The sequence below is a fragment of the Notolabrus celidotus genome, chromosome 10, assembly GCF_009762535.1.
Source record: "Notolabrus celidotus isolate fNotCel1 chromosome 10, fNotCel1.pri, whole genome shotgun sequence".
Classification (NCBI taxonomy): domain Eukaryota; kingdom Metazoa; phylum Chordata; class Actinopteri; order Labriformes; family Labridae; genus Notolabrus; species Notolabrus celidotus.
Genome location: NC_048281.1, coordinates 32,210,019 through 32,237,872, shown reverse-complemented (window position 1 = coordinate 32,237,872; position 27,854 = coordinate 32,210,019). Strand labels below are relative to the sequence as shown.

The window sequence follows — 27,854 nt, the reverse complement described above, 5'->3', positions numbered from 1 at the left end:
CCTCTCTACTTTCAAAAGACAGCTAAAGACCCAGCTCTTTAGGAAGCACTATGCACTTAGCTAGACTGTTCTCCACTGTTGTCCCCAGTGGCAGATCATGTCTTCCAGCTACAGTTGACTCACACTGTCCTGCTCTACTCTGGGAATCTGTGTTCAAGTCTGGAGTGACCCAGCACTTGGTACTTTGGTCATTATTGTGGTGATGTTAATTGTTGATGATGATAATGGAAGGTCTTAAATTGTTTGGTTGCTTCATTGTAGATGTTCCTTATTTTATTATTATAACAAAAAAAGAAAAAAGAAATTCCTTACTTACTTTTGTGCATTGCCTTTACACTGCTTGGCGGTACCTGCACCCAAATGGACTTGAAGCACTTTGTTACTCGTACTGATCTTGTTTCCTCTTGTCTAGATCTTTGCTTGTGTTGTTCTTGTTCTCGTATGTACGTCGCTTTGGATAAAAGCGTCTGTTAATCACATTGTAACATTGTAACATTGTAGCTACAACTTTAAACAAGCCCAAATAAATCCTTCTTTAAAACTTAATGCATGATTTTAGGACTACTAAGTCATGTCATTGAGATTAATGTGGCAGAGAAGCTTTAAATTATGTAACACAGATACAAAGTCAGTGAAAACCTGATTAAACACATTCCCCCTCCTCTAAACTTTCACTTTTATCTGCTCTCCTTGGAATAACTCAACACCCATTCCTCAGATTCTCAGTTTTTAATTTTCTTCTATGCAAAATGTGTCTGCTTTCACTCTTATACTGTACAAAAACAACAAAAACAATAAATATAAATATCACAAAGCAAAACTTTTGGATTAAGAACAAAATGTACAAAAATAAGACAGATTACACAAAGTTTGGTATCTCCATGTTGATGGATTTTCCAGAAGTTTCCCACGCTCACATATGGAAACATACGCTTGCAGTCGAAAATATCAGAACAGTGATATGTGTTTCATTGTTTTGGCTCCGTGCCCTGACGCTGGATTCAAGGGGGCTTTCAGGGTGTGTGAGGGCGTTCACATGCATATCAAGTGAGCGGCAAAGAAGCCGTTCTCCTGGGAGGAAGAGGTCTGTGTCCGAAAAACTTGAGTTCAACCTCAACAACTCTGTGAATCACAGAGCCAGAACAAAACTGTCTGAATCGCTGCAGGCCGGATTATAAGAGTTATGTTTAAATATGAATCTTTCAGAAGAAAGCCTTTATGTTTCCAGCAAAGGTATGAAGATAAAGCTAAGACAGTTAAGACGCTTCACTCCTACGCTCTGAAGAAGGATAACAGAGTCATAAAAATGAAGTCCTGTAACCTTTCTGTTCTTTCCTGAAGTTCAAGTTTAAAATGTTTCAGTTTCATTCTGAAGTTTTTGGCCTTTCAGGTGCAGAATGTCCAGACACTGCTTCTACTCCGGCAGCAGGTCGTCTCCCAGCTCTTCATCTGCAAAATCATCATCCTCCACTCGCCTCTTGGCCCCCGTCTTCGGTCTCTCCATCTGAGGCCCGAGAGGGTCAACGTAGGAAGCGTCTATACGAGGAGAACAGAGGAGAACAAGTCCAGAAATCACGCTGCTTTTTTAGAGAGAACTGAGAGACAGACAGACAGACAGACAGACAGAATAAATTAGGTTCCCTCACTCCTCACCTATTTCTTTTGGGCTGCTGGCCTCGTAAGGCTCATTGGAACCAGGGAGTGACCTCATCTTGGCGCTCAGTCGTTCTCCTTTAGTGCTGCTGCTGCTGTGGGCGCTGTCTGCAACGAACACAGAGGCAGACACGAACGTTAACACAAGAGTTCAAGATGTCTGAATCAGGGTTTGCATATCAAGAATTTTAAGAAGTAGTTCATGGAAAGCTAGATCTTTCTTTGGGGACACGGGGACGGCATGCACCAGATACTGTCATGATCCCTCTATGAGCAGTGTGTGGAGGACTGGAGCCTCTGTGCATGGGGAGCCTGCTCTACCAACTGAGCTAAACCAGTGCCCCAATCCTCTCCCCTTTTTTAACCAGCAGAAACTCCACTTCCTGCCCCAGATTAAACCACATTTCACAACATCAAATAACAGCTAAAAGTCACACTGTGCATTTCTAACTTGTTAGTGGTTATTTGTCTGTGTTCACACCACTGTATATAAAGTATTAATATTCAGATATGGCGTCAGACTACATTAGATAGACTTCTGAGAGCTCAGAGGTCAAACTGAAGGTCACTCATTTTTCTGACACTGTGTGAAGTCAACATAACAGAGACGTGAGATTTTCATCCAAACTGAGGCAGACACTTATGAAATGTCTGCGTGTGTGAAGGTAGAAGTAAAGCACGTCAGTCCTCACATGTTACTGCAAGCTGGATATTTCTTTAATGTGTTTAAAAATCTAGACTTTACAAATAAGACACATTCCAGTCCTTAAAGTCCAGGCATTCATCCTTTATTTTGAGCTACCTGCTGCATTTTAGCTCCTCTGATTGTTTGCTCATTTCACTAAGTATAGCAAAAGGGGTCTGTGAACTCTGCTTCTCTGACCGACCACAGAGCGACTCCTAGAATAATAACCCTTACTGATAGAGCACTTTTGAAAATCCAAGACAAGCAGGTCAGAATTTCCTAAGCAAAAGTAAGGATGAAGACATTTCAAGTAAAACCAGGAAAGGCTCGTTGATAAAAGTCTGTTTTTAGGAGATACTAAGAGATCACTAACTCAGCTGACCTGATGTCCTCTGCAGAGTTTCAGAGCGCTCATAAAAAAGCTCTCTGTCCCCTTTTGTTCCCAGCTTGGCAAGAGAACCAGCCAACAGATCTTGATGTTAAATTTCCCCACTGTGGGACGAATAAAGGAATATCTTATCTTATCTATATCCAAGGATTTTAATGTATGTGTTGGTTCGTACAGCGCTGACATATAAGAGATACATACTACTACTATTATCTTCTCACCACTATCATCTCTCTCTCTCTCCAACACGGTCTCAGCAGATGTGTGTCTAACATGAGTCTGGTCCTGCTGGAGGTTTCTGCCTGTTAAAGGAAGTTTGTCCTTGCCACTGTAACTTGCTAAATGCTGCAAAGTGCTCTGCTCATGGTGGATTAAGATGAGATCAGACTGAGTCCTGTCTGTAAGATGGGACTGGATCTGATCCAGTCTTGATGTTGGGTCTTTGTTAATAAAAGAGCATAGAGTACGGTCTAGACCTGCTCTGTTTGGAAAGAGTCTTCAGATAAGGTTTGTTGTGATTTGGCGCTATATAAATAAAGCATGAAGAGCCTTGAAAGTCAGATCTTAAAATCAACTCTCTAACAGGGAGCTGGTGTAAAGAGGCTGCAGTAATGGGATCATGTTTTGTAGATCCTCAGGCCAGGCTTAAAACACCAGAATTACCCTTTAATTGTAATCACAGGCACTTTTAAGAGGCCATCCATCAAAGTCCAACAGGGAAATCTCTACAACATCCCCCAGGAGAGCAATTTACCAACCAGGCAGAGAAATACAACCACCTCCGGCCCTCATCATGTCAGACATCGAGCTGGGACTCTTCACGAGATTTACGAATACGTTTGAAAATGTTTGTGTGTGTGTGTGTTTGTGTGTGTGTGTTTTCCAGGCTACGATGACGAGCTGACAGAGCAGCGTAAAGAGCTGAAGGACAGACGTGATTACAGCAACATCTGGCTGCCAGGTAGCTTTGGAAACAGTCGAATGCAGAGAGTGAAAAACAGGAAAGCCTGATATTCTACCTTTTCCTCACAGACTGAAACATCTCACTCGAGGCCTCACAAACTGCTGGCAGACTCGAACCTGTGCTGGGAAATGTTGTTTTTTTCCCTCCGTTTCCTCTCCTTTTCTTGGAGAGTCTCAGAGGCGTTCCTTTTTTTATAACACAACGGCAAGATTTGGAAAAGAGGGACGATACAACAGGTTGGAAGCCAGACTGAAATCCAATCGTGTGCAACAGTTTCCACACTTTGAGTTACGACAGCTGAACTCCTGATTCATCCGCGACATGATTTATACTTTTAAAAGGATTTAAAGAGACATTGATCAACTGTGATGAGTCAGCTTTCTGGCTTCTGCAACTCTTTTTTACAGCTCGAGATTATCTCCAAGAACACTTTGAATACTATGAGATCAATACAGAGTCAAATTAAAGGACAAAAGGCCGAGTGAGAGATGATACATGGTGTTAAGTTTCAACCTTAGCCTAAATGTGTTAAGCTGTTTACACAGAGAGAAGAAGAAACAAAAGAAAGCGATACACAAAGTGAAAATATGTAAGATTAGAGGACTCTTTTCCTCTCGCTGGCTTTCAAAAACATCAAATAATGACGCAGATCTCTCCAAACACTCTGTTTACAGGACTGAAAATGTGCAGACTTTGCAGAAAAGAGAGAAAACTCAAAGGCAGAAGAGGTTTTCTCAAATATCTGACAGAGGTTTCTCCACTGTAAGCACTCTCAGTGCAAACACAGAAACGACCACAGCCCAACATCACGGCTACCTGTCAGAATATCTGTGGATCTTATTCAGGGTCTTCTTATTCAGTGTTTTTGCATTTATCATTTCTCTATCATTATTTATCTCTACACAGTAAGTGAAGTCTCATGACTGTACAGTGTCAGGTGTTTTGTTTATCTCTTTCTGAAAAAGGCATTAAAATCATTTATCAAATAAAACCTCTTGATGGCAAAAAAATAATCTAATTAAACAAAAAGCCTTTAGAGACTTCTTAAAAACAAATGTTTTGTTTTGTTTTTACTTATTAATGTGTGTTGTATTTTATTCATTATTGTGTCTTTGATTGTTATTAACTTCTATTATTTCATAGATGGCAAGTTGAACACTCAGCTTAGTTGTATCTGTTGCAATGACAAAGATATTCTATTTTAACTAGTATTATTATGATAGCAAATCTTTGCTTTGTAGAACATTCAGGGACAACATAATCACACATTAAATCAAGTCAATCTGCAGGAAGAAGTTCAGCACATTTCAGTTTTGCCTGTTGACACTGTGGCAAAAATGTTAATTTCTATTAGCCCTCTAAAGTAAAGCACATGGAGTTTTTTTAATATCACTTTTTACATATTCTATTGCGTTCACTCCAAGCGGCAACCTCCAGTCTAAAAATACGAGTCAATGCGGAAGTGTTAAAAGCTGCAGTTCATCGAGGATCCACTTGAGGCTGGCTCCGGAAGTACCGGAAGTCACATACACATGAATGGGAAAAAGACGATCTTTGCAGCATTAATAAACATGTTTACAGCCTGGTACAAAAGATGAGTGTAGTCTGAATAGCTAATTTCTCGATGTCCTCTCACTGTGAGGGGGGTGAATTTTTTTCTAATTCGGCAATTTCGAAGATATTGAGATTACCAGTCTTCCAATGAGAGGCTCAGCTGCCTGCAGGAACACTGCAGCTGTTGGCTAGGAGGCTCAAAGCCCGCCTCTTTACGTCACACTGGCTCGACAGAAGCAATATGGCTGCTGCTGCCGATTGGCTTCAAAACAGCGTTCAGAAACAGATGGGTGACATCACGGATACTACGTCCATATTTTTTAACAGTGTATGGTTCACTCCCATAATATTGTATTCTCATCTATTCCCTTACATTCTACAATCTTCCATTAACTTACATTCCAATCACTTACATTTTATCTATTATCGTACATTCCATTCTATTTTATTCCATTTCATTCACTTACACTCTATTCATTTACATTCTACATTACATTCTATTCCCATCTATTCTATTAACTTCCAATCCATTCACTTACAGTCAATTCACCTACATTACCTTCCCTTGCATTCTATTCTATTCACTTACATTCTAACCACTTGAATTCCATTCCACTGCTTTCTATTCACTTACATTCTATTCTCTTGCATTCCATTCCGTTCACTTACATTCTATGATCTAACCTCCAATTAATTTACATTCTGTTCAATTACATTCTATTGATTTGCAGTCTATTATCTTCCATTCTATTGTATTCTATTCCATTCACTTACACTCTACATTCCATTCCTGTGCACTCCATTCACTTATATTTTATTCTAATAAGTTACATTCTATTCACTAAAATTCCATTCCCTTACATTCTATTAACTTCCAATCCAACCACTTACTTTCTATTCACTTAAATTCTACTATCTTTCATTCCATCCACTTCTATTCCATTCACTTACAGTCAATTCCCTTACATTCGTTCTATTCCATTGTATTCATTTACTTTCTATTGACTTAGATTATATTAACCTACACTCTATTCTCTTGTATTCCATTCCATTCACTTACACTCTAGTCCATTAATTTACATTCAAATCACTTCCATTCCATTCTCTTCCACTCTTTTCTATCACATTCTGTTGTTAACCCTTCATGTTTTAATCTCTTAATCTGGAGTGAGGATCTTACGTACCTCTCCCTGAGTCCAGCAGTGGACTGAGTTGTTTAGGTTCAGATTGAGAAACTGGGCAGCATACAGGAAGCAGACAGAAAGAAGATGAAGCGGGAAGAGCCAGCAGAGAAACCGAGCCGCAGAAAGGCAAAAGAAACAGAGTTAGACTGAAAACAAGTGCAGAGAGAAAGTCAAAGTTCCAGGAGATAATCAGTGAAACATGCGTAAAGAAAGCTTTACGGGAACTTGTTTGTTGGCACCGTTACTCTCACCTGTTTTAACATCCGCCTCTGATGTGCCGCGAGAGAGTAGAAAAAGGATTAGAGTTTAGTTTGATAACTTAAAGTGTCAGAATCAATACACAAGGATAAAAAGCATCAAACATAATGCAAAGCTGCTGCTCTTAATAAATGCAGTTACAGCTCTGGCAGGAGAAGAGTTTCAGATTCTCTAATCTAATTCATCGAGATGAAGGAGAGTAATGGAAGTCTTGGCAGGGTGGAGCAGCAGTCACATTAACAGGTGCTTGATATATATATGTATTTAAATACACAACAGGAGAGACGTTCTGCTGTAAGAGTGAGCAGAGCTGGGCCTCGTTACACTCTCTGGCAGCTCTCTGGATTGTCTGGATTGAGTTTAAATTCTGCCCAGGAGCCAGCTTTCCGGAGTCGGAGCCAGTCTGGAGAATGCGTCTGTATTTGTTGTGGATCTGTAGTGAAGGAGAGCTCAAACTGACGAGGTTTATCCTCTCTCATGTGTATGCAGAGGCTGGAAGCTCTCAATGTGTCTTGCAGTCTTACATGAAAAGCTGAGGCTGTGTTATGATTCCTAATGAACCGTGATTATCCTGTAACCAGAGCAGGATCATTACCACGACCCAGAGAGGTGTTTGAGGTGTGAGAGACCTGAGTGGGTTTACAGAAACACATCTGAATCCCATCACAGCGTCTCTTTGTGGCCTTTAAAATAATCAGACTTGTAACAGATCATGACTTTAGTCTGGGCCCGGTGTGGTGTGAGATGTACCCAGAATGCCAGACTTCTTTGGGGAGGCGAGGACAGGTGTGGAGGCTGTCCAGCAGCATGTGTGGAAAACAGAGGGAAGTGTTGACATACATGACATTCAGGGAATCTTACAACAGCATTGCTAATATTTGAGTAACTTTTTGATGCTTTATGAGGAAAATAGCATGTTTTGAACTTGACCTAGTTTTCATTTAATCAAGAAGGCCGCTCTTCTCTCAAGCCGACATTAAAGTGACATGTAAGAAAAGAAAAAACAGGTTTCTGAGTCTGATTTTTAATAGTTTTTCTCCTGTGTTATGAAAAAATAAACTGCAAAAAAAAAAACACCCAGATTAGTCATCTATGTTACTTTGATTATTTCCATTTAGTAATCAAATAAAGGCGTTTTTCGACCAGAGGAACTTAACCCCAGAACTAGGTGAGTTTCAACCGATGGACCCAGGGTCTAAATTTAGTTCAGGGGTAGATAATCTCCCCCCTGAAAGCCCCTTCTTGGGGGGGTAGTACTTTTCAAAGGTGATTGGCAGATTAACCACAGTGTTTTTATTCCTCCTACCGTCCACAATAACATCACACACATCTGTGATTCACTTGATTTCTCTTTCTTTCATTAGTTTTTATTTGTTCTATCTTTTTTGTATGTGTGTGTACTTTTCAAAAGAAGAAGCTGTGATTCTCTTGATTTAGCAGCTTGTAACAGTAGTCTTCTCTCAGCCCACCGTGAATGCGTCTCTCCTCCCGGTGTTACGGTTTTAAAAGTGACCCTGTAAACTGGAGACCTTCAGCTGAACGTCAAAAAAAATTGTTCAAAAAAATTGTTCGAAAAAAACTGTTTGAAAAAATTGTTTGAAAAAATTGTTTGAAAAAAGTGTTTTTCAAAAAATTGTTCAAAACTTTTTTTTCAAAACATTTTTCAAAAATAATTATTCAAAAAAAAAAATTCAAACATTTTTTTTCAAAAATTCTTTTTTGAACAATTTTTTTGAACAAATTTTTTTTTGTCACTTTTTTTTTCAAAATCTTTTGTATTTATTTTTTTTTCTTTGTAATTTTTTTGTCAAATTTTTCCAAAAACCATTCCCAGCCATTGTTTGTCCATCTGTGATTCTCTTGATTTCTCTTTCTTTCATTAGTTTTTATTTGTTCTATCTTTTTTATATGTGTGTGTACTTCTCAAAAGAAGAAGCTGTGATTCTCTTGATTTAGCAGCTTGTAACAGTAGTCTTCTCTCAGCCCACCGTGAATGTGTCTCTCCCCGGTGTTCCAGTTTACACAGCTGTTGAAACACAGAGGGAGTTCCTGGGAATGCAAACTAGTTTAGTTTTTATTAAGATTTCAAAATATCCTCATCAGATATTTAATGATCGTCTAAAGACGTTTATGAGGGATGCATCCGGCTGAGAGTCTCCAGTTAACAGGGTCGCTGTTTAAACCAAAACACCGGCTGATCTCTGCCACGGCTTTTTGAGTTCAAAAGGATTTTAAAGCCGTGTTGAAACGTCTTTGCTACTCGCGCTTATCTCCTCTCACGTGTTCATTCAGTGAATCCATCTGTGATGAAATATAGCACCATCTAAAACAGCGCCAGCTGAGTCTCTGAGTTACTTTTGAAACACAGACAACAATAGGGTCACAGGAACCTTTTAGTTCCGGGTAAAGTAGTTCTTGGGGCTAAAAGACCCTGGAACTCTTGGTCGAAATGCACCTTAGGAAACAAACTTTGTCAGAATAATTTCTGAGCTTCTTTGACTTCATACATAAAACCTTGGAGAGGAAAAGGGTTTTGCACGTTCCTCTTTTTCAAGTGCACCTAGCACAAGCTGATACTCTTTATTGTGACTTAGCAAGTTATTCAACATATATCTGGATGCTTTTGTTTCCTTCTCTGAGCACATCTAGATTTCATATATGATAGCATCATCATTTTAAAAGACGAGTTTGAGTTCAGCCAGAAAAAACGATCAAATATAACAGATTGGATCAGGGAGAGCACTACAGTCCAGTTTTGAGTTGTTGACAGGCTTCAAAATGTTTGTGCTATGACTTATTTAGAACAGTTGAGGTTTGAAGCACAGCCTGTCTCATGCCTAAAATACATAATGACTAATGTCAGGGTTTGGGACTTCGGGTTTAAAATACACTCAGCAGAAATTGAAAATGTTACAGTAAGAGTTTCTACACAGTTTCAATCAAGTCCACACTTTAACATAGGTGTATCACAGGTCTAAAAATACAACTTCTGTTTCCTTCATTAGTTGTACTCTCGGCCATCAAAGACTAAACCTTTTATGTAACTTCTGACTCACCAGCACTCCCAGCACTGCCTTCTCTTCGACCTCTGGCGCTGCCCTCCCGCCCCGACCTCACCCTCTGCAGGAAGAGAGAATGAAGGAGCAGGAATACAAAAAGTTAGACTACAATTGCAGGCGAGGAAGGAAACAAAATGCACCCCATAGACAGGAGTAGGAACTTTGTACTGCCTCCTTGTCCACCTCTCACTGTGTCCAAAATGTAGTCCCTTTTATTAACATAACAACTTTAACACAAACATGAGCTAAGCAGAAACATTTAACACAAATCCAAGTAGATTATGACGTACGTATGAATAAACTGGTATAAATGCCAGTCATAAACACTATAATGAGCACTAACAGACTTTGGAGTCCTCATCTGACCCTGTGTGTCCGTCAGTCTGCAGGATTGTTCCTCTGCAGCGTATCTGTGCTGATTTAAGTGCAGCTGCTTGTGATTTGACCGAGTCATCCTGCTGTTAAGTTTTTGAAGAATGAGAGCGATTCAGAGTAACATATTTATCATAGCCGGGAACTTAACGGAACTCTGACCAGTTTGTGGATTGCTATTCAGCTAGTGAAGCTACAGTCAAGATAAGAATGCAATAATGGGATATTTAGGGCTGTTGGCTGATTGTGTGGAGCTGTAGGAGTGAGAAACAAGAGACAAGATAATGGAGCACATTGCAGATTTTAAGATGCTTAATAAGCAAACATTTGACATTCTAAAAATATGGCTTGAATAATTTTTTTTTACTTTTTACAGAGCCTTTCATGAATCAGCTAACCTTTGCAGCACTAGGGAACATTAAAGCCAAAGCAAGGAGTTTTAGATGGGTTATGAAAGTGACTGATATTGAAGCTAAGTTGACTTTTGAAAGACAGCAGGATGAGATTTTTCAGGAGAAAACACTTCTTATGCATGCACAAGACAAGATCAGCAAAGAAATAAGAAGTGTCACTTTGTCCACAGGGGGCGCCAACAAAAATGTCCTAACTGGATCTTCAAAGGAGCGTTTATATATAAATCAGTATACATTACTAAGATAAGATCATCGCACTCTCTCTCTCTCTTATTCTCCTCTATCCCTCTTTCCAACCCCAACACGGCCTCAGCAGATGTGTGTCTAACATGAGTCTGGTCCTGCTGGAGGTTTCTGCCTGTTAAAGGAAGTTTGTCCTTGCCACTGTAACTTGCTAAATGCTGCAAAGTGCTCTGCTCATGGTGGATTAAGATGAGCTCAGAGTGAGTCCTGTCTGTAAGATGGGACTAGATCTGATCCTGTCTTGATGTTGGGTCTTTGTTAATAATAGAACATAGAGTACGGTCTAGACCTGCTCTGTTTGGAAGAGTCTTGAGATAACATTTGTTGTGATTTGGGGATTTCATCAATTAAAATCAAGTAAGTATAAGACACTCAGGTAATAATATAAATGAAGTCAGCCCAGAGTAGGAAAAGCTATGTTTTTATGCTTTTATTTTGAAAGGGCTTAGGCAAAATTGATGGCATGATTTTCATAAATCATGGAGGAAAGGTGCTGCAGAGTCCAAGAAAGAAACCATTTAAGTTTGGACTTCATCAGTCAAGAGGTCTACCAAATCCTGGTTCATTGCATCTTGCTGTACCTAACACACCTTTTCTTTTTTCTTTTAACTCACTGTTTTGATTTTAAACTCTCAAAAAAGCCCTCTTGGGATGGATGTTGCAAATTAGCATCCGCTTTAAACACTATGATTCTTGCACTGGACGTCTGTTTCAGTTTATTTATGTGTTCTGTATCTGTCTCTAATGAATAAACCATAAATAAAGAAATAAAATACGGGTAATCCAGCACTAATAATCCTGATTGTTTTATGATGAAACCAAAGGCCGCTTATCAAATCCATCCACACATCCCAGAGGAGCAGCCCAAATACGACTCTGTGTCGTATCAGACCTGTAAATAACTCAGACTGTTTTTATTGAGCCAGCACAAGTGTCAAACAGATGTATAGACCTCTGCTCTGAAACGGTTTGATTCATAGAAAAACAACTAAAGATGAGAAAAACAGATGTTTTTATGCCTCTTTCTGGAGCTGCAGTGACCACTGACCCAGTTTGTTGGCGATAGGACTCACGTATGTTTTCAATCAGAGTGTTTGTGTGCAGAAACAGACGACATGTCAGGACGCCAAGTCATCAGAGAGGAAAAGATGATGAATGAAAGCTTGCAAAAGGTCGGCAAGGACGTCACGCTGAATGTCGTTAAACAAGACAGCTTTTAGGCGGGTCAGGGAGGGTGAACATGAATTCAAATACTTTCATATTAAACAATTAGAGTCCTTATGTATAAAACCAAGATATTTATTCTAATCTGCAGCGATCAGAACTCACTGCTGTCACATTTCTGCAAAACCTGGACAGTCAATCAAACACTGTGACATTTTCATTGTTTCATTTTCCCCTGATGACACTCTTTACTTTGTTTCTACACTTTCCTCGTCTTCTGTGTTTGTTTGTTGGCGTTATTATCAATGTTTCTGATCATTAAACATCTGTTATTCTCTTTCTTTCCTTTTTTGTTCCAGATGTAAAATCCATAGCTTTCCATCTGCCGTATTTTTTCCGAAAAGGAGCCGTCAGCGTGAGTGATGGCAGCTGCTGAGAGGTTTTATTAACTACAAACAGGGTGAATAACTCCCAGGTTGAACTCACAGGTGATAGAGAGCAGAAGAGAAGATGTTTATGTAACACCACACATCTTAAAAGCAAAGTGTGAAGTAGCTAAGACTCGGTGGCACACCTGTTCTCTGTTCTCCTTCATCTTCTCCACTTTCTTCAGTTTGTCTGCGTACTCCTGGACTTCCTTTAGTCCCATGTCGGTGCAGAGTCTCACCAAGAAACGCAGGCCTGTAAAAAAGACACACATATACTCTTTACACCCTGATCTTTGAGTTAAATGTGTGGTCAAGAGTTTTGAATATGAGGGTTGTGTAACAAAGAGGATGATTTACATTCCACATTTTCAGGAAACTTGCGGTGAATGTCTTTGTATGTTTCCAGAGCTTTCTGGTAGTTTCCTGTAATAACAAAGAAAAGGATGTTAGTAAGTTAAAGGTTCTTAAACTGCATAAATCTACAGCAAGTAAAGACTAAGTGCTGACGTTTGTGGGTGTAGACATTTCCTTGATTATACCTTTTTTTTTTTTTTATTACAGCAGCTCAATTTGCAACTTCACAAAGAAACTAAATTTTTTTTTTAAAGATATATGTTGGGGCTTTTTTGCCTTTATAAGATAGGACAGCTGAAAAGAGAGAGGAAATGTGGGGAGTAGAGAGCTGGGGAAGGCGTGCAGGAAATGGTCGACCGGCCGGGAGTTGAACCAGCGACCTCTGCGACGAGGACGCCTCTATACGTGGGACGCTTAGATCACTAGGCCATCAGCGCCCAAAAGAAACTAAACTTAAGGGGAAAAAAAACGGTCATAGATACAATCAAACCAACATTACAGCCACTAAAAGACCTTTAACCTGCATTTATCTGGAATAAAGCCCTGTACTGACTTTGCTGCCTGATTAATGTACAGATCTTGCAGCCCTGTGTCTCTGGTTTGATGGAAACACTTTTAAATACATGTTGTTTAATGTCGGGGACAGAGTGGTAGACTTTAAATGTTATTGGGCAGATTTATTACTTCACTTTACCTCTTTGTGTCCTCTTTCAGCCTCACTTTTCCAAATCTTTTAATCTGTGTTTATTTTCTCTGAAGTGACATCATCTTCTTACAACCTGTCATTGTCCTTTAACGCTTTAATTCTTAGATGGACCTCTTTATTTGCTTTAATTTACTACTTCTACTGCCATTGAAGACCTCTATTTTATCACTTTTGTTATTTTGATTTGCATTATTCTTGCAGACATTTTGTGTTGCATTATTATCATTATTATATATATTATATTATTATTGTATTCTTTGAACTTTAAATTTGAATTTGCAGACAAAGAAGTAAAGCTTGTGAATTTCTAATATTTTCTTCAGTCTGGATTTCATCGTGTTCTTATTGAATCTGTAGGAAAGAGGTGATGAATTGATATTCTCCTATTGCACGAGAGGTAAAGAACAGAATAAAGCTCACCACTTCTCCTGTAACAGCTTGCCACCACCAGCTGCCACTTCACCCGCGTCGGTCTGAGAGACACAACAAACAGTCGGCATAAACACACAAACATGCAGTGAACTATTCAGCGTGTTTATCTCCCTGCAAGCTGAATGATGAGACTTTAATGTGAGGAAACATATTGCAAGACAAAGCAAACTCTAAAAGATGTCTCCTCTTCTTCTTACCCTCTATCTAAGCTTGTTTTTCAGAAGTATGCAGTGGGTGGAGTTAGGCTCAGACCTGGCGTTGAATTTACCATCATACCATCATAATCTGGTCACAAAAATTATTCTGAATTCATCTGAAAGGCTCTCAAAATCGAATCATCCGTCCTGTTCCTTCAATAGAAAAAACACTTCCAGATGAGAATAAGCTTTTTGATGAAACAGAGATCCAGACAAGAATCAAATCAAGATGAAATAAATCACTTAATCATGTCAGGAGAGCGCAGAAGAAGTGGAGCCATCATGGCACAAATATTTCTCAGGACGATACAGCAGCTCCTGGGACGTGACTCCACCAAAAACAGTTATTATTTCTCTGGCATTAGGATAGATGTGAGCTGCCATTTGTTGAATTATGATCAATTTTATTAAGCACATGTTTTTACTTGTGTTTCTTTGTGTACTCACTGTATGAGTGTGGCTCTTTCAAAATACTGAATGGCCTTCTCACAGAACTGCGTCTCGATGAAGTAAGCACCGAGCCACTCGATCACAGCGATGTCGCACGGGAAGCACCTAAAAGACTGGAAGACAATAAAACCAGACGGCATCAGAGCGTTTAATCAGAGCCGCTAAGTGAAAACATTCAGAAATGCTTCTCGTACTTCTTGGTAGTATTGGAGAGCCTGGGATTTGTCCCCCTCTCTGTCGTGCAGCTCGCCCAGTTTGGCCAGTGCCTGTGGGTCTGTCGGGGTCACACTCACGACCTGCATCAACCACTCGATAGCCCGCTGGGTGTCCCCAAGAAGCTCATAGCTGAAGCCAACGAGTCAAGGAATTAAAAGGTGTGCACAGAAGCAGTCTACTATACAGGTTTGAGAAGCAACCCTTCCAAATCCACGAAGGCAGAAAACTTCTCTGAGAGGGCATGAGGATCTGATTATAAGTGGACATTTCTAAATATGTCAGTTTACACCTCTCAGCAGCTCTTTTCCTGCTCTATATTAAAGCACTTACTGTGCTCTCTTTTGTAAAGCTGAAGGAGTTGTTATTTTAACCCCTGACACGATGGAAAACAGGAATCCTGTTCCTGCTCTCAGTTCATATATAAGAATCTATTTCCTGTTGTTGTCTTTTCCTGGTTTCACTTTAACTTTACAGTTGACACAAAAATATGTGCCTACTTTTGCTTATGCAGAACACACAGACAATCATTCATCCCTGCAGCCATTAGGCTTCACAACTCTCTAGCCAATGGGAGATGAGCTGTCAGACAAGTGAATTACTTGTTTTTATGTGATTTTTAAAATTGTATCTGCCAAACAACTGAATTTCCCTTAGGGATAAATAAAGTACATTCTATTCTTTTTTTTTAAAGTTACATTTTTGGCATCTTTGCCTTTATTTTATAGGACAGCTGAAGAGAGACAGGGAGTAGAGAGCAGGGGAAGACATGCAGGAAATGGTTGACCGGCCTGGAATCAAACTGCGATGAGGATTGTAGCCTCTGTACGTGGGGCGCTTAGACCGCTAGGCCACCAGCGCCCCTATTCTATTCTATTCTATTCAGTTAGCTACTGGAAGTCCTTCAGTGAGGATTAGAGAACCAGTGGTGGATAGTAACAAAGTAAATGTACTTGAGTACTGTACTTAAATACATTTTTTGAGAATCTGTACTTTACTTGAGTATTTTTTGGGGGGGAACTTATTACTTTTACTCCACTACATTTCTATCAGTGCTCTAGTTTTTGCTTTGAAGTCAGCTGATGAATTTTCTTCTCTTTTCTGAAATCAGATCCCAAAGACCGTAAACTGTGTTTGTGTTTGGTTTGTCTCGACGGTGTAGCCGTACCTCGAGCAAATGCAGGTGTGGGGCTCCGATCATATTATCTGCACAGGGAGATCTCACATGTCAGACTGGTAGCTGTTTACATCCCCCCTCTGCCAACCTGACTACGGCGTCCAACGTTCTCAACGCTGCCAAAGCCATATTCCAGACAGACCACCAGAGTGACCTCTTCCTGATCTCCGGGGACTTCAACCATGTATTTATTTTCTACAGAGTTTATTATAACTTATTGTGTATAGAGCAACTGTAATGACTGAATTTCCCTCCCCAGGATAAATAAAGTATTTCTGATTCTGATTCTGATTCAGATCAGTCCGTTCATTTAGTCGTGATGATGATCACTATAACCGAGAAGGATGATGATTCTCTACCCGAGCACCACGGCCATATTTTAAACCCAAGTTTGAGGTTTTGAAATAAAGAATGATTGGTATTGTTGTAAATCTCTGATCTGTTTACCACACAAACAAAACATCATCATCTAACCTGAGAGAGCATGTGGAGGTCTGGAGCTAACACACTGGGTTGATTCCAGATGAACATTTGAAACTTGTCTGTGCTTGTAGTAACTTAGTTTATATTTCATGGTAGACTTTTTAGATATGAAATCATGTTTTCTAGATAAACAGAACTTAGCAGAATGTACACCCATGCATTCTTGACTGCACTCAAGCTTTGTGGAAATACGTTTAGAGATATTCTAAAAAGTACTTTGAATACTTCAGTATTTTTAAAAGGAAGTACTCCAGGACCTTTTTTGATGGAAGAACTTTCACTTGTATTGGAGTAATGTTTGACCAGGAGGATCTATACTCTGACTTCAGTAATGAAGCCGTGTACTTTGTGCACCACTGCCTGTTTGGTTGAGGTGATTGGATCTAGATGTGTCCTCATATTAACTGAGACATGTTAATTCAAGGAGTAAACAAGGCTACAGAAAACAATAAGTAACACTTCTTATCAGTAGGATACAGGGTCGCCAGCTGGAACATGACCTGAGAACTGTTCCTCAGAATGGCATGAAGCTTATCAAAGCAGTCCAGAGCCTCCTCCAGACGATTCAGTTTCTTATACGTCAGACCTGGTGCAAACGGACAACAGCAAAATATTCTGAGTCAATTCACAGTATATACTGGTTGTGGACACATCAGCAGAACAATCTTAGTTTTGAACATCTGTGCATTCATCAAGTTACCCAGGTTGTAAAGCGCCTCTGTGCAGGACGAATCATTCCTCAGAGCTTCTTTGTAGAACTCTGCAGCTTTCTCGTGATCGTTCTTGACAAACACAGTGTTGCCTTTATTGATAAGTGCCGCCGGGTTGTACCGATCAGCGTTCATGGCCAGGTCGGCGTATCGGTCGGCCTGGTCGTAGTCCTTCTCCTGTAACATGGGGAAAGATCAGATCGTCCAGCAGCAGGTTGGTGACAGAGAATGTGGATGTTTCAGGTCTTCTTTCAGGTTCATTTGTTTTCAAACATGTAATAAATCTAGTGCAGGCTCTCAGCTCGTAAAATAATGTGTTTTTGCAGAGTTTTTTTCTCTCACCAAGAAGTAGAGGAACGAGAGGTTGGTGGCTGCAGCACTCTTCACTCTGCTGTCCTTCTTTTCAAACGTCTTCAGTGTCTCTACAGCCTGAGAATCAGATCAAAGAGTCATCACGGTGAAAACTGAAAGAGTTACTGCATCACTTAAGATATTTCCAGCAGCATGTAACACGCTCACAAACATAAAAACCAACATTCTGATACACTTAAAGTTTTATAACTCTCTATATCTTTAGGATAAAACTGATATGTGATTGATTATTTATGTGATTTGATCATTATAGTGCTGAGAGTGTGAGGACAGATGACTGCACCACATAATAATGACTGAAAATGATGGTTGGTTCATATGCCACGTAAGCTTGTTACATGCTGGAGACATTTTTTAACAGTCTGTCTGTGAAAGAGTTCGCTTTTTGACAAACCTACACTAAAAAAAAAATAAAAAAAATAAAAAGAGTATAAAAGTATAAAAGCACCACAACCATGCATCAGATTTTTATGAAACTCCATAGTGTTCAATATTGGATAAATGAATAATTAAATATTGAAATAAACATATTTTCAAATATTTGACTAGTACAATAAAAATGTAATTTTATTATTTAATTTTAACAAATTGCTCTGAGTTTGTTTAGCATTTTTAGCCAATGAAATTCCTTTAATGTCGTCTTATTTCATCATTTTATGATAATAATATTTTTTGTATTATTTAAATTATTTCGCAACTATGATGTTGTCACTTCCCGCTCACTTTTCAGCCAATCAAATGTCCCGCATTTTAGGCTTCCAGCTCAACAGCTGCTTTAAGGACAGGCCAAATAGCCACTGTTAGCTGCAGCACAAAGCTGTTCAATCATCTATCTTCTGCTGGTAAAACAAGCCGTGCACAGGCCCCATGATTCCGCTGTTATTTTCATTCATTCATTCATTTATTTATAGATACTGAACACTTTGGGGTTTCATAAATGTAAAGCCTGTGAATGAGGGAAAGTTGGTGCAGTTTCATGCCCTGAGAACTAAAGAGGAAACATTGTTTATAATCTCCTCCCTGCTGCTCTGCGGGTTTCAAACCGATAACTGCTTCTCTAACCTTCTGGCCAGTGCTGTTATTTGGAAAAGGCATGCTGTAGTGCAAAGGGAAAAAAGAAACAGTATAACATAACAGTGAACATGGAAACAGAGGGCACACATACCTCAACCTTAGGCATGCAGATGGGAAGGAAACAAGACAAAAGCAAGAGAGAATGGAGGGCAGTGAGAGGGGGAAATTTAGATCTGATGCAGAACACAACTGGAACAGCCACAGCAGGAGAAAACTGACATTTATTAAAATGATGAATGAAGGAAAACACCGGCAAATAAAAAATAATGGAAACAGCGTGTTGTAAAAAGTGTTCAAACAACACTCGTAAAAATGTAAAGGAAAACAAGTGATGCGCTTTTAATAAAGGGAAATACCACTCAGTTAAACGGTTTATAAAAGTCACAGCCGAACAGACACACCCAGTATGTTTGAGGTAAATACTGAAAGAGGAGGTATTATGCTCATTTTAAGCTTCATGTTGTCCCTCTGAAATCTCTGTTATACCTTTACATGATTTACAGCTCAGAAAATTCTTAACTTATCTTAGATTGGTGTCTTATAAACTCCTTATGCCAGCCGCTGTCTCTTTAAGCACTCCAAAACCTAGCATTCTTGAAGCCTCCTTCACTGTTGCAATACCACAAAGTCATAGCTCTTTTTTTAAAATGACGGATTTGTCCTTTTTAGGGAGATTCACTAACTGATGATGTCACGATTTGGGCAAATCTCGTGTTGATCTCGCTGAATTCTCATGTGACTTTGAACATGCCAGGGATTACTTTAACACACCTTTACCTCGGGCACGGACTCAGCCTAATGGTTAAGTTGCGTGCCCTTATAGCGGGTGGTTCGAATCCAGCCTGGGGCCCCTTTCCTGCATGTCATTCCCCCACTCTCTCCCAGTTTCCTCCACTATCCTCTCCTCTTAAAGGTGTAAAAGCCCCCAAAAATATAACTTAAAAAAATAAAAAACACACCTTTACCTCACAATTTGAAACTTTTACAACGTTCAGTATTGATATCTAACATTTTAACTTGATATTTGTTTTTAAAATATGAAAAAAGAATATTACCAACTCTTAGGGCTGGGCGATATGGCCTAGGAATAAAATCCCCAATTTTTTTTTGTGTCTTTCTCCTGAAAATAGTAATAAAAGCAGTATAACTTTCAGCTAAATGTCTAGCTTGAAACAAAGCAGTACAACTTAAAGAGACTGAATTTTCCATCTCATGAAAATAATCATTTCTTTGACTGTGACATTAAGCACCATGAACCAAAACTACTTCAAAAAAGTAAAAATAAAAGTACCTCCTCTGAAAAAATGGGTCTTTTTTTTTTAGAATTAACCTCCTTGAAAACTAAATTATTTATGCTATTGTTGAAAAAATACCAATTTCCCCATTGGGATAGATGTAGTGCAAATATATCTTTCATCAAACTTTACATTTTTGCAGATAAATAAAAAGTGTCTCCTTTATCCCTGAAGACATATATAAATAAAATAAACTGCATCACATGTAAGCAGAGTTTTTATCTTCAGTTTCAACATTCTTTTTTCCTAAATATTTATATATATACAGCGGAGTAGGTTTCAGAGAAAATCTAGATTATCTTTTTTTTTTAAATCGCCTGAAACCAAAAATGCAAATCAATCGATTAAATCAATATATCGTACAGCCCTACCAACTCTTTAAGATTTTAGTTTCATGCACATCCTATGAAATGCATAACCTCTACCTTATTAAAGGCAAGGTGTACGATGTTATACAAAATATATTAGAAGCTTTTAAAATATCACATAGCATGATCTTGTTATGAATGGGTGAGTCTACCAGAATCACGTTGCATTAACAGAGCTGTGAAACTTTAACTGTGGCGCAGCCAAGAATACTTTGAGTGGTATCTCCCTTCATGCTGCTGAAACTAACAGTCACCTGGTTGAAGTCTCTCTGTCTGAGGTAGGTGATGGCTTTATTGATCTCCAAATCGTTGGCAAGCTCAACATACTGAGAGTTTTTCACCATATCCACACACCTACATGAAAACAACAACAGAAAAAATAACATGTATGACTGTGCAACACTTTAACTTTTACCATCTGATGCTCAAAGACACACAGCAGGTAGAATGTAATGCTTATTTTAAATGACAGCCATAGAGCTGCAGTGTTCTGGTGTATTTCATGCCCTCTAGTGTCAAGACGTTAGAATTAAAAACACAAACCAGTCGAATCCAATGGCAAAGGATGACTCAATGGCCGGGGCGATGAGCTTAGCTGCAGTCATGATGAATTTCTCAGCCAGGACTTTCCTGTGTAGGGCCGAGACACAGATTCAGAGTCATCAGTTTCATGCTTTAAGTGTTCAGATATCATTATTCATCGTCTTTGATGGACAATTTGCAGGTATTCAGGAGGAAAATACATCAAATGAGAGGTGTAAAGCTGTCATGTTTTCTGGAAGCCAGTGTGTGTTGAGGTTACGTGTGAGTGTCTCTTACAAATCTCTCTCCATCTGATGAAGTTTGTCATTCTTAATGGCCTCAATAACCATGTTTGAGCTGGTGTCATCCTGTGAGGGAGGAAAGAAAAGGCGTACTTTAGGATTTTACAGGCAGAACTGCTTGTTCATAGAAAACAAGGGATTAATTTGAAGGGCATTAAATAGAAGCATCTAATGAGTTCATCCTTGTTAAGATAACAGAGAATTTGTTGTTGTAGGAAAAGAGGGAAAAGTAAAGAAAATGTGTGATTGTTTCGTCTTTAAAGACTAATTTTATTCCTGCAATGCATTAAACAAAGAAAAAGGAAAAGTGATCGCACAACTCCACTTTTTCAAACTCTGCACTGGTTACCTGTTTATTTTAGGATTGATTTAAAAATACTTGTACTTGTTTTTAAAGCTCTTAACAACCTTGCTCCTCCATACATCACAGATCTCGTGTCATTTTATGCTCCACCATGATGACTGAGGTCGTCGAATGCTTCCCTTTTAAATGTTCCTCATGTGTCCCTCATGAGCTTCCTGTTTTTATGCACCTGAACTCTGAACTCTCTGCCTCTGGACATGAAAACAGTGAGCTCTCTGGGTGTTTTTTTGAAAGCAAACTAATGAATGACCTTTTTAATCTGGCTTTTGATCCGGAGTCTTTCTTTTTAGCCCTGGACTGCATTATTGCCATTATTACCATTGCTTTAGTATCATTTTATTTTATTCAACTTTATTTTATTTTATTTTATTTTATTTTATTTTATTTTATTTTATTTTATTCTATTTAATTTTATTTTATTCAACTTTATTTAATTTAATTTAATTTTATTCAACCTAATTTAATTTAATTTAATTTAATTTAATTTAATTTAATTTAATTTAATTTAATTTAATCTAATTTAATTTTTCTGGTATTTATCTTATTTTATGTTATGTTATTTTATTTTATTTTAATGATTTCATTTTTATTTGTACGTATTTCGCATTACCTTCCTCTATCTTGTTTTAGCCTCCTATCATTTTATCTATTGCTGTTATTTTCTGTCTCAGTTCTTTTGTGGAGCACTTTGGGCTGCATGTTTGACTGTATGAAATGTGCTTTATAAATAAAAATGAGTTGAGTTGAGAGATGTTTTTTAAGAAAGATAAAGATAGACAAATATTAGACTTTCAAACCCAGAAAAGGTGATGCAGGAATGTTAACTTGTATTCACAGTAACTCACATTAGTCGGGATGTACTTGTCTTCATCGTCGATCCCCAGAGGAACAGTGATGAGCTTCTGGAAGGCCTTCTTCATCCTCTCCTTGTCCCCCACGGCGTAGTAGCACAGGATGAGGTTGAAGCCGGTCTTGATGTTGGGGCTCTCGCTCATGATGTGCTCAAAAGATGTTATGGCTTCTTGGTACTGACCCGTGCGGACAAAGACTACGCCGATGTTCTGCAAGATCTTGATCCTCATTTCCTTGTGGGAATTGGAGATCTGATCCAGCGCCATGCGGTAGAACTTGATGGCTTTAGGGTAGTTCTTCTGTTTGACGTAGATGTTGGCCATGTTGACTTTCAGACGGCCTGGAGGAGTGATGGTAAACAAAGCAAAAGAACAGCTGATACTAAACACATAATCTTACCATCATGCCTTCAATATGTGTCTCAAAAAGCATTAAGCCAAGCGTTTGTTCACCTGCATTACTGAACATCTTGTTCTTCACGATAACTTGGTAGCTGTTCAGGGCCTCTGGGTTCATCTCATTGTTCACATACTGGTTGGCGAGGTTGAGCATAACCTGGCAATGACAGAAAAAAGGTTTCAATTTTTTAAATTAAGTAACAAACAACAGACAATAAAGCTAACTCAGCTAATGTGTTTTCTCTGTGCTGCTTCCACATAGCTGAGCGGTGAAGTTTATTGCCTGCAGCTCCAGACATATGTCGTCCTGGCTGAGGATCAAGTCCTGCTCTTTCTCTGACATGCAAACACATAAAAACCTGTTCATGTGAGGATAAATAAGATCCTGATTGTCCTCGTATGCTGCTCAGTCAACAAAGAAAATAAAAGCTACATGTTGAAAGAAATTCAACATTGTAGATTAATACTGAAGACATCAAAACTATGAAATAATCTGGTTTTGCCATAATCTGGATTACAACAGTAGTCAATTAGGGCTATCCATTGTGTGCTAACCCTAACTCTGAACAACACAACTGATGGTCTCAAACACATTAAGAAGGCAAGTCATTCTACAAATGAACTCTTGACAAGGCTCATGTTAATTAGAAACCATTCCAGGAGACCACTTCATGAAGCAGACTGAGAGAATACCAAGAGTGTGCAAAGCTGTCATGAAGGAAAAAGGGGGCTACTTTACAGAATCTAAAATATAAAACATATTCTGCTTTGTTTAACACTTTTTTGTTCATTAAATAATTCCATATATGTTCTTTGATAGTTTTGATGTCTTTGGTATTAATCTACAGTGTTTACAATAATTAAAATAAATGCAAACCTTTGAATGAGAAAGTGTTTCCAAACTTTTGACTGGTAGTGTATGTAGCAGCTGATTTCTTTGCTTTCCTAAGTTCACTTGAGCAGTGACATGTTTCATTTTTCAGACTGTAAGCTTGGTTTGCATCAAAGCTAGACAAAACTGTAGTCAGATAGTAGCAGAAGCATTTCAAAGTAGTTAAAGTTTAACTGTTTTGATGTCACATAATTCAAAAAGAAAAGCTTCTCTCTGGATCAAACAAAAATGGCAGCTTGTAGAAGGCTCTTACTCTGCGTATCAGTACTGAGGGAGTAGAAAAAGTTGTCCTTACAGTCAAACTATTACAATTTTCAGTGAAGGTGAGTAATAAAATATTGAAATTTAAGTCTGTAATGCTCAATAACATTAATTGCACATTATTTAAGCTAATAAAAATCCAGTAAACTTCTGCACCAACTGAAAAGAGAAGCTGGTTCAGGGTGAGTGAATTTGTGAAATTAATACCAATAAAGATAAAAAAATGTTCAACTTACAAAAGTGGCTTATAAAATAATAGATGAAGAGCAGGTTATTTAAATGGAGTGCTATTTCAGAGAATGGGAAATAAAGGCTCAATCATTTCGTTCAGAGACACTTGAAGCCGAAGTCTTAGCTTCTTACAGAGTAGGTGAGGTCTATGTTGATGTGGTCTGTGTTCCCCGATTGTTGCCTCTGTCTCCCAAGAACTCTCTCCTTCCTCCCTGCCTCTTTAGCTTTTTCAAGAGCCTGTGGAATAAAAAAAACACATCATGTACAAACACACTCTTCTGTGGAGGGACATGCATGTGGTCACACAACAACACAAACCAACACACACTCTAAATGAACAAAACCACAAGCTTGTAAAATATGCCCTCCTGCTGATATTCGAGGCCCTTCTCTCCCAAAACCAAAATCCCCAAAACTTCATTGCTATCAAACATTTCACTAAAGAACGTCAATGTCTGACCAGCTGGAAGGCTCCAATGCTCTGTGCCATGCAGCTCTCCTCGATCAGGTCGTTCACTTTCTTCTCCAGGATCTTGATCTTCTCTTCGGGCCTGCAGGATCACAGACAGAGCAACACAATGAGCTTCAACACACAGCTTTCCTCTACCTGCTTCACAAGAGTCTCCAGTCTCAGATAATTCAATACTGACTTCAAGTTAGAGTGACAATTCTTATTCTTGTTATAAAACACCTTAAAAACCTTTGTATAGAGCTTTTTCTTTAAAGGTTAAACACTCAGCTCGTACAATGCAAGGCGTATTTTGAGAAGCAACATTTAAACATTCGAGTTGATTTTAGATATCTACTCACGTGTCCTCATTCTTTGCTTCAAGAGGAGGAGCAGGGCCCTTGGACTGGCCCAAAGGGTCAAAGGTAGAGCCTGGAATCACAAATCATACTTAAATGAATCAGGGCAACACTGTCTGGTTTCAGTAACCACAGCCTGCTCTTATGGATGCATGCAAAGGTGAGAGTAAAAATTCACTAACACTCAACTTGATAGTGAGCAACAGCAGAATTACAAACGCAAATCTTGTGATGATCCAAATTCACACATATGAAAGGAGAATGTAACACCAATATACTTTATAGACAGCTTCTGCTTGGGAATGCTTTAAACTCACCTCGAACCATAGACGAAGTGTACCCTGCTGCTCTGACTGCAGTCATTGGTCGCGCTGCCCCGTCCTGTAACTATTAAAAAAGTGGGCTTTGATTAATTACACACGACAGTGGCCTGTGTGGATATTCAAAAAGGTGCAAAGCCACCTGAGAAAACCTGAAGTATAACTAACAGTTGTTGAAATAAAATCACCACATGTTCAGTCCTGAGTAAGCATGATTTAGAAAAGTCAACCTATCACTAAAACGGATGATGCCAGACTCAAGATGAGCTCTTTATTTTCAAAATCTCGCTCACCTGCACAGCTCCAGTCATTGGTCTACCCATCGACGAGGCCAGAGGGACTCGAGCCTTCAAGAAACAAGGGTTTAAGAAAGGTTGAAATAACATCAGGGGTGTTTACCTGACGTATCTTGGTAAATATGATTGTTTAACTCATGCATCAAAATCAAAACAACCTTTTTCATCACAACACTGCTAAAAAAAGACTCACCAGTTATTCTGTATGTGTAACAGAGGTGCTAATGTGATATAAGGAAGCCCTAAGCTGACATGCATCCATACACTTTAATTAATTAATTCATATCTGCTCAAAAGGTGATTTCAGGTTTGTTTGTTTCTTTTAGATCTTGAATTATCTATCTTGCAATACCAAGATAACAAAGCTTGTTATCTGGTGATAACCTCAGCCTGTTTGCAAAGACTCTTCAGATCATTTGTTGTGATTTGGTGCTACATGAATAAAGATTGATTGATCTTTGAGTTTCTAAAAAGAGCTTTACAAATTATATGTATGACTATTATTATCAACGCACATCCATTCATGGTTTCTATAAATATGTAGCAAATGTTTACACATTTTACCCCAGGATCATACTCTAGAGAGGGCCTAGAACATTTTGGCATTGTTGAAATAATTCAATTTAATGAGACTTACTCCAAAGGATGTGCCCAGGGTCCGAGCTCCAATGGCAGTGCCTGGAAATTTTGCAGTCATCTGGATGGATAAAGATATAACATTTAATAGAATTGAAACACATTAAGCAGGGCTCTCAAGTTTTGAACTTAGTGTTGCTTTACCCGGATACAGTGATGCTATTTTTGATTGGCTGTTGGGTAGCTATATTCCTGTCTTTCTTTTTGATTAGCTGGTGCATGGCAAGCTCCTTCTGAAGGAAAAGCGGCGCAACTTGGTGGTCGTTGTCCTAGTAATTATTGTGCGTGAGAAATACAAAGTGTGGCGTGTGAGCGTGGGAACAGGTTGAAATGCGTGTGTCTCACGCCCAATGTGTGAGACTTGAGAGCCCTGCATTAAGGGATTATTTTTTTAAGAATAACCTTCCACAGTTATCAGTACAGGTGGTGCTTACCGGAGGTCTTCTTCCATGACTTGTCCTGACAGCCTGCTGGAAGTCCATATCATTCTCCAACTCCTTGAAACGGGTCAACAGTGAGTGTTTTAGCTTTACATCCCTATATCAATTTCAATTCAATTCAATTTGCTTTATTGGCATGAACAAAGACATGTTATTGCCAAAGCACATACAATTCATACACATACATTACATATTTAGCAGCCAGAGGAGCTGCTGACCCTTCCCCCAGGAGAACTGACAGTTTCTCTTCTGGGGTTAATGTTGGGAAGTTTCTTACTATTTTACTAATTTCCCTGTAGTGGGAATCTCTTAGTAAAGAGAACTTGCTGCAGTGGAGGAGGAAGTGCATCTCTGTCTCTATGTCCCCTGTAGAGCAGTGAGCACATAGACGCTCCTCTCTTGGCAGCCCTTTCTGCCTGTGTCTCCCTGTCTCTACAGCTAGCTGGTGGTCGCTCAGCCTGTATTTGGTCAGGATACGTCTTTGTTTTGTATCTCTGACACTGTACAGATATTCAGATCATTTATAATCACGGTTTATGGTCAAATAATTCATTCTACTACTGGGTCTTTGTTTGGTTTCTCCAGTGTTCTAAATACAGATCTTTGGAGTGCTTCATGATGAGTTTAATTTGGTTGTGTTTTGGATCAGTGCTGACTGGAGTCACTGGAGCTGACAGCTGACTAAGGGGACTGTTTTCAGGGTTCAGCTCTTGGGTTTTTAGTGCTTTATATTGAAGTGAGTCTTTTGGGCTTAAATATAACCCCATACTGCAGTACAATGTCAAAATGGACCTTCATCAGCAAGTTAAACTCTTAGATTTACTTATACTGTCTTTAATCAGATGTATTTCGAACGACTATTAGCAATAGTTAACACTGACTGTATCTAAACGGATGGAGTAGTTGCCAATTTCAAACAGGCTAATAACATTTTCACGTCCTAGCTAGCTTACCTCGGAGTCAAATGTTGGATTATAATCATTATAACCCGAGTAAAGATCTTCCTCCTCCATAGCCAGATGCACATTCTCCATTTTACGTCTCCAGCGAGGTGGCTTTACAATAAAAGCAAGATGAATCAAAAGAAAACTGTGATTTAAGAGAGTTTTCAGCACATATCAAACCGTCCTCGGTTTGTTGTCTCTGTAGGCTGAGATCCCACAATGCAATGCGGCGAGGGAGGGACGGTCGGACTTGCGAGCCTCTGATTGGTCAAATATGCGGAAATCATGCAGAAGCAGGAACGTAATTGGCTGACGCTGATTCTGTCCGTTGCTAGGATACAAATGTAAGCTACTACTTCAGTCTTTTCTTGTTTCAAGAGAGAGTTCAATTTA

At 39.0% G+C, this 27,854-nt stretch overlaps 1 protein-coding gene across 3 annotated transcripts; it reads right to left on the bottom strand.

The window, feature by feature from the left end:
- Positions 1-714: 714 nt before the first annotated feature.
- Positions 715-27,695, bottom strand: ift88 (intraflagellar transport 88 homolog). 3 transcript variants are annotated; one of them, XM_034693959.1, is made up of 25 exons: positions 27,471-27,695; positions 26,512-26,574; positions 26,079-26,138; positions 25,439-25,492; positions 25,143-25,212; positions 24,829-24,898; positions 24,479-24,569; positions 24,151-24,255; positions 22,689-22,791; positions 22,230-22,576; positions 21,016-21,086; positions 20,740-20,826; positions 20,451-20,550; positions 18,625-18,630; positions 17,430-17,516; positions 17,078-17,264; positions 16,855-16,963; positions 14,699-14,849; positions 14,502-14,617; positions 13,846-13,898; positions 12,723-12,788; positions 12,512-12,618; positions 9,743-9,806; positions 1,654-1,761; positions 715-1,536 (listed from the first exon to the last, which is right to left on the bottom strand). In XM_034693959.1, exons 1-25 carry the CDS (start codon positions 27,549-27,551, stop codon positions 1,415-1,417), a joined length of 2,478 nt encoding a protein of 825 aa, XP_034549850.1. In that variant the 5' UTR covers positions 27,552-27,695; the 3' UTR covers positions 715-1,414. The 3 variants fall into 3 exon arrangements, with proteins under 3 accessions (XP_034549850.1, XP_034549851.1, XP_034549852.1); XM_034693960.1 differs by lacking the exon at positions 18,625-18,630; XM_034693961.1 differs by lacking the exons at positions 715-1,536; positions 1,654-1,761 and adding an exon at positions 7,390-7,481.
- Between the last annotated feature and the right edge of the window lie 159 nt (positions 27,696-27,854).

Excerpts from the sequence above, each read along its gene's own strand:
- ift88 (XM_034693959.1), bottom strand. The coding sequence starts at position 27,551 with ATGGAGAATGTGCATCTGGCTATGGAGGAGGAAGATCTTTACTCGGGT. Across the intron at positions 24,570-24,828 it reads GAAGCAAAGAATGAGGACAC|GCCCGAAGAGAAGATCAAGA; the intron begins GTGAGTAGATAT and ends GTGATCCTGCAG. Across the intron at positions 20,551-20,739 it reads TTTGCCATTGGATTCGACTG|GTGTGTGGATATGGTGAAAA; the intron begins GTTTGTGTTTTT and ends GTTTTCATGTAG.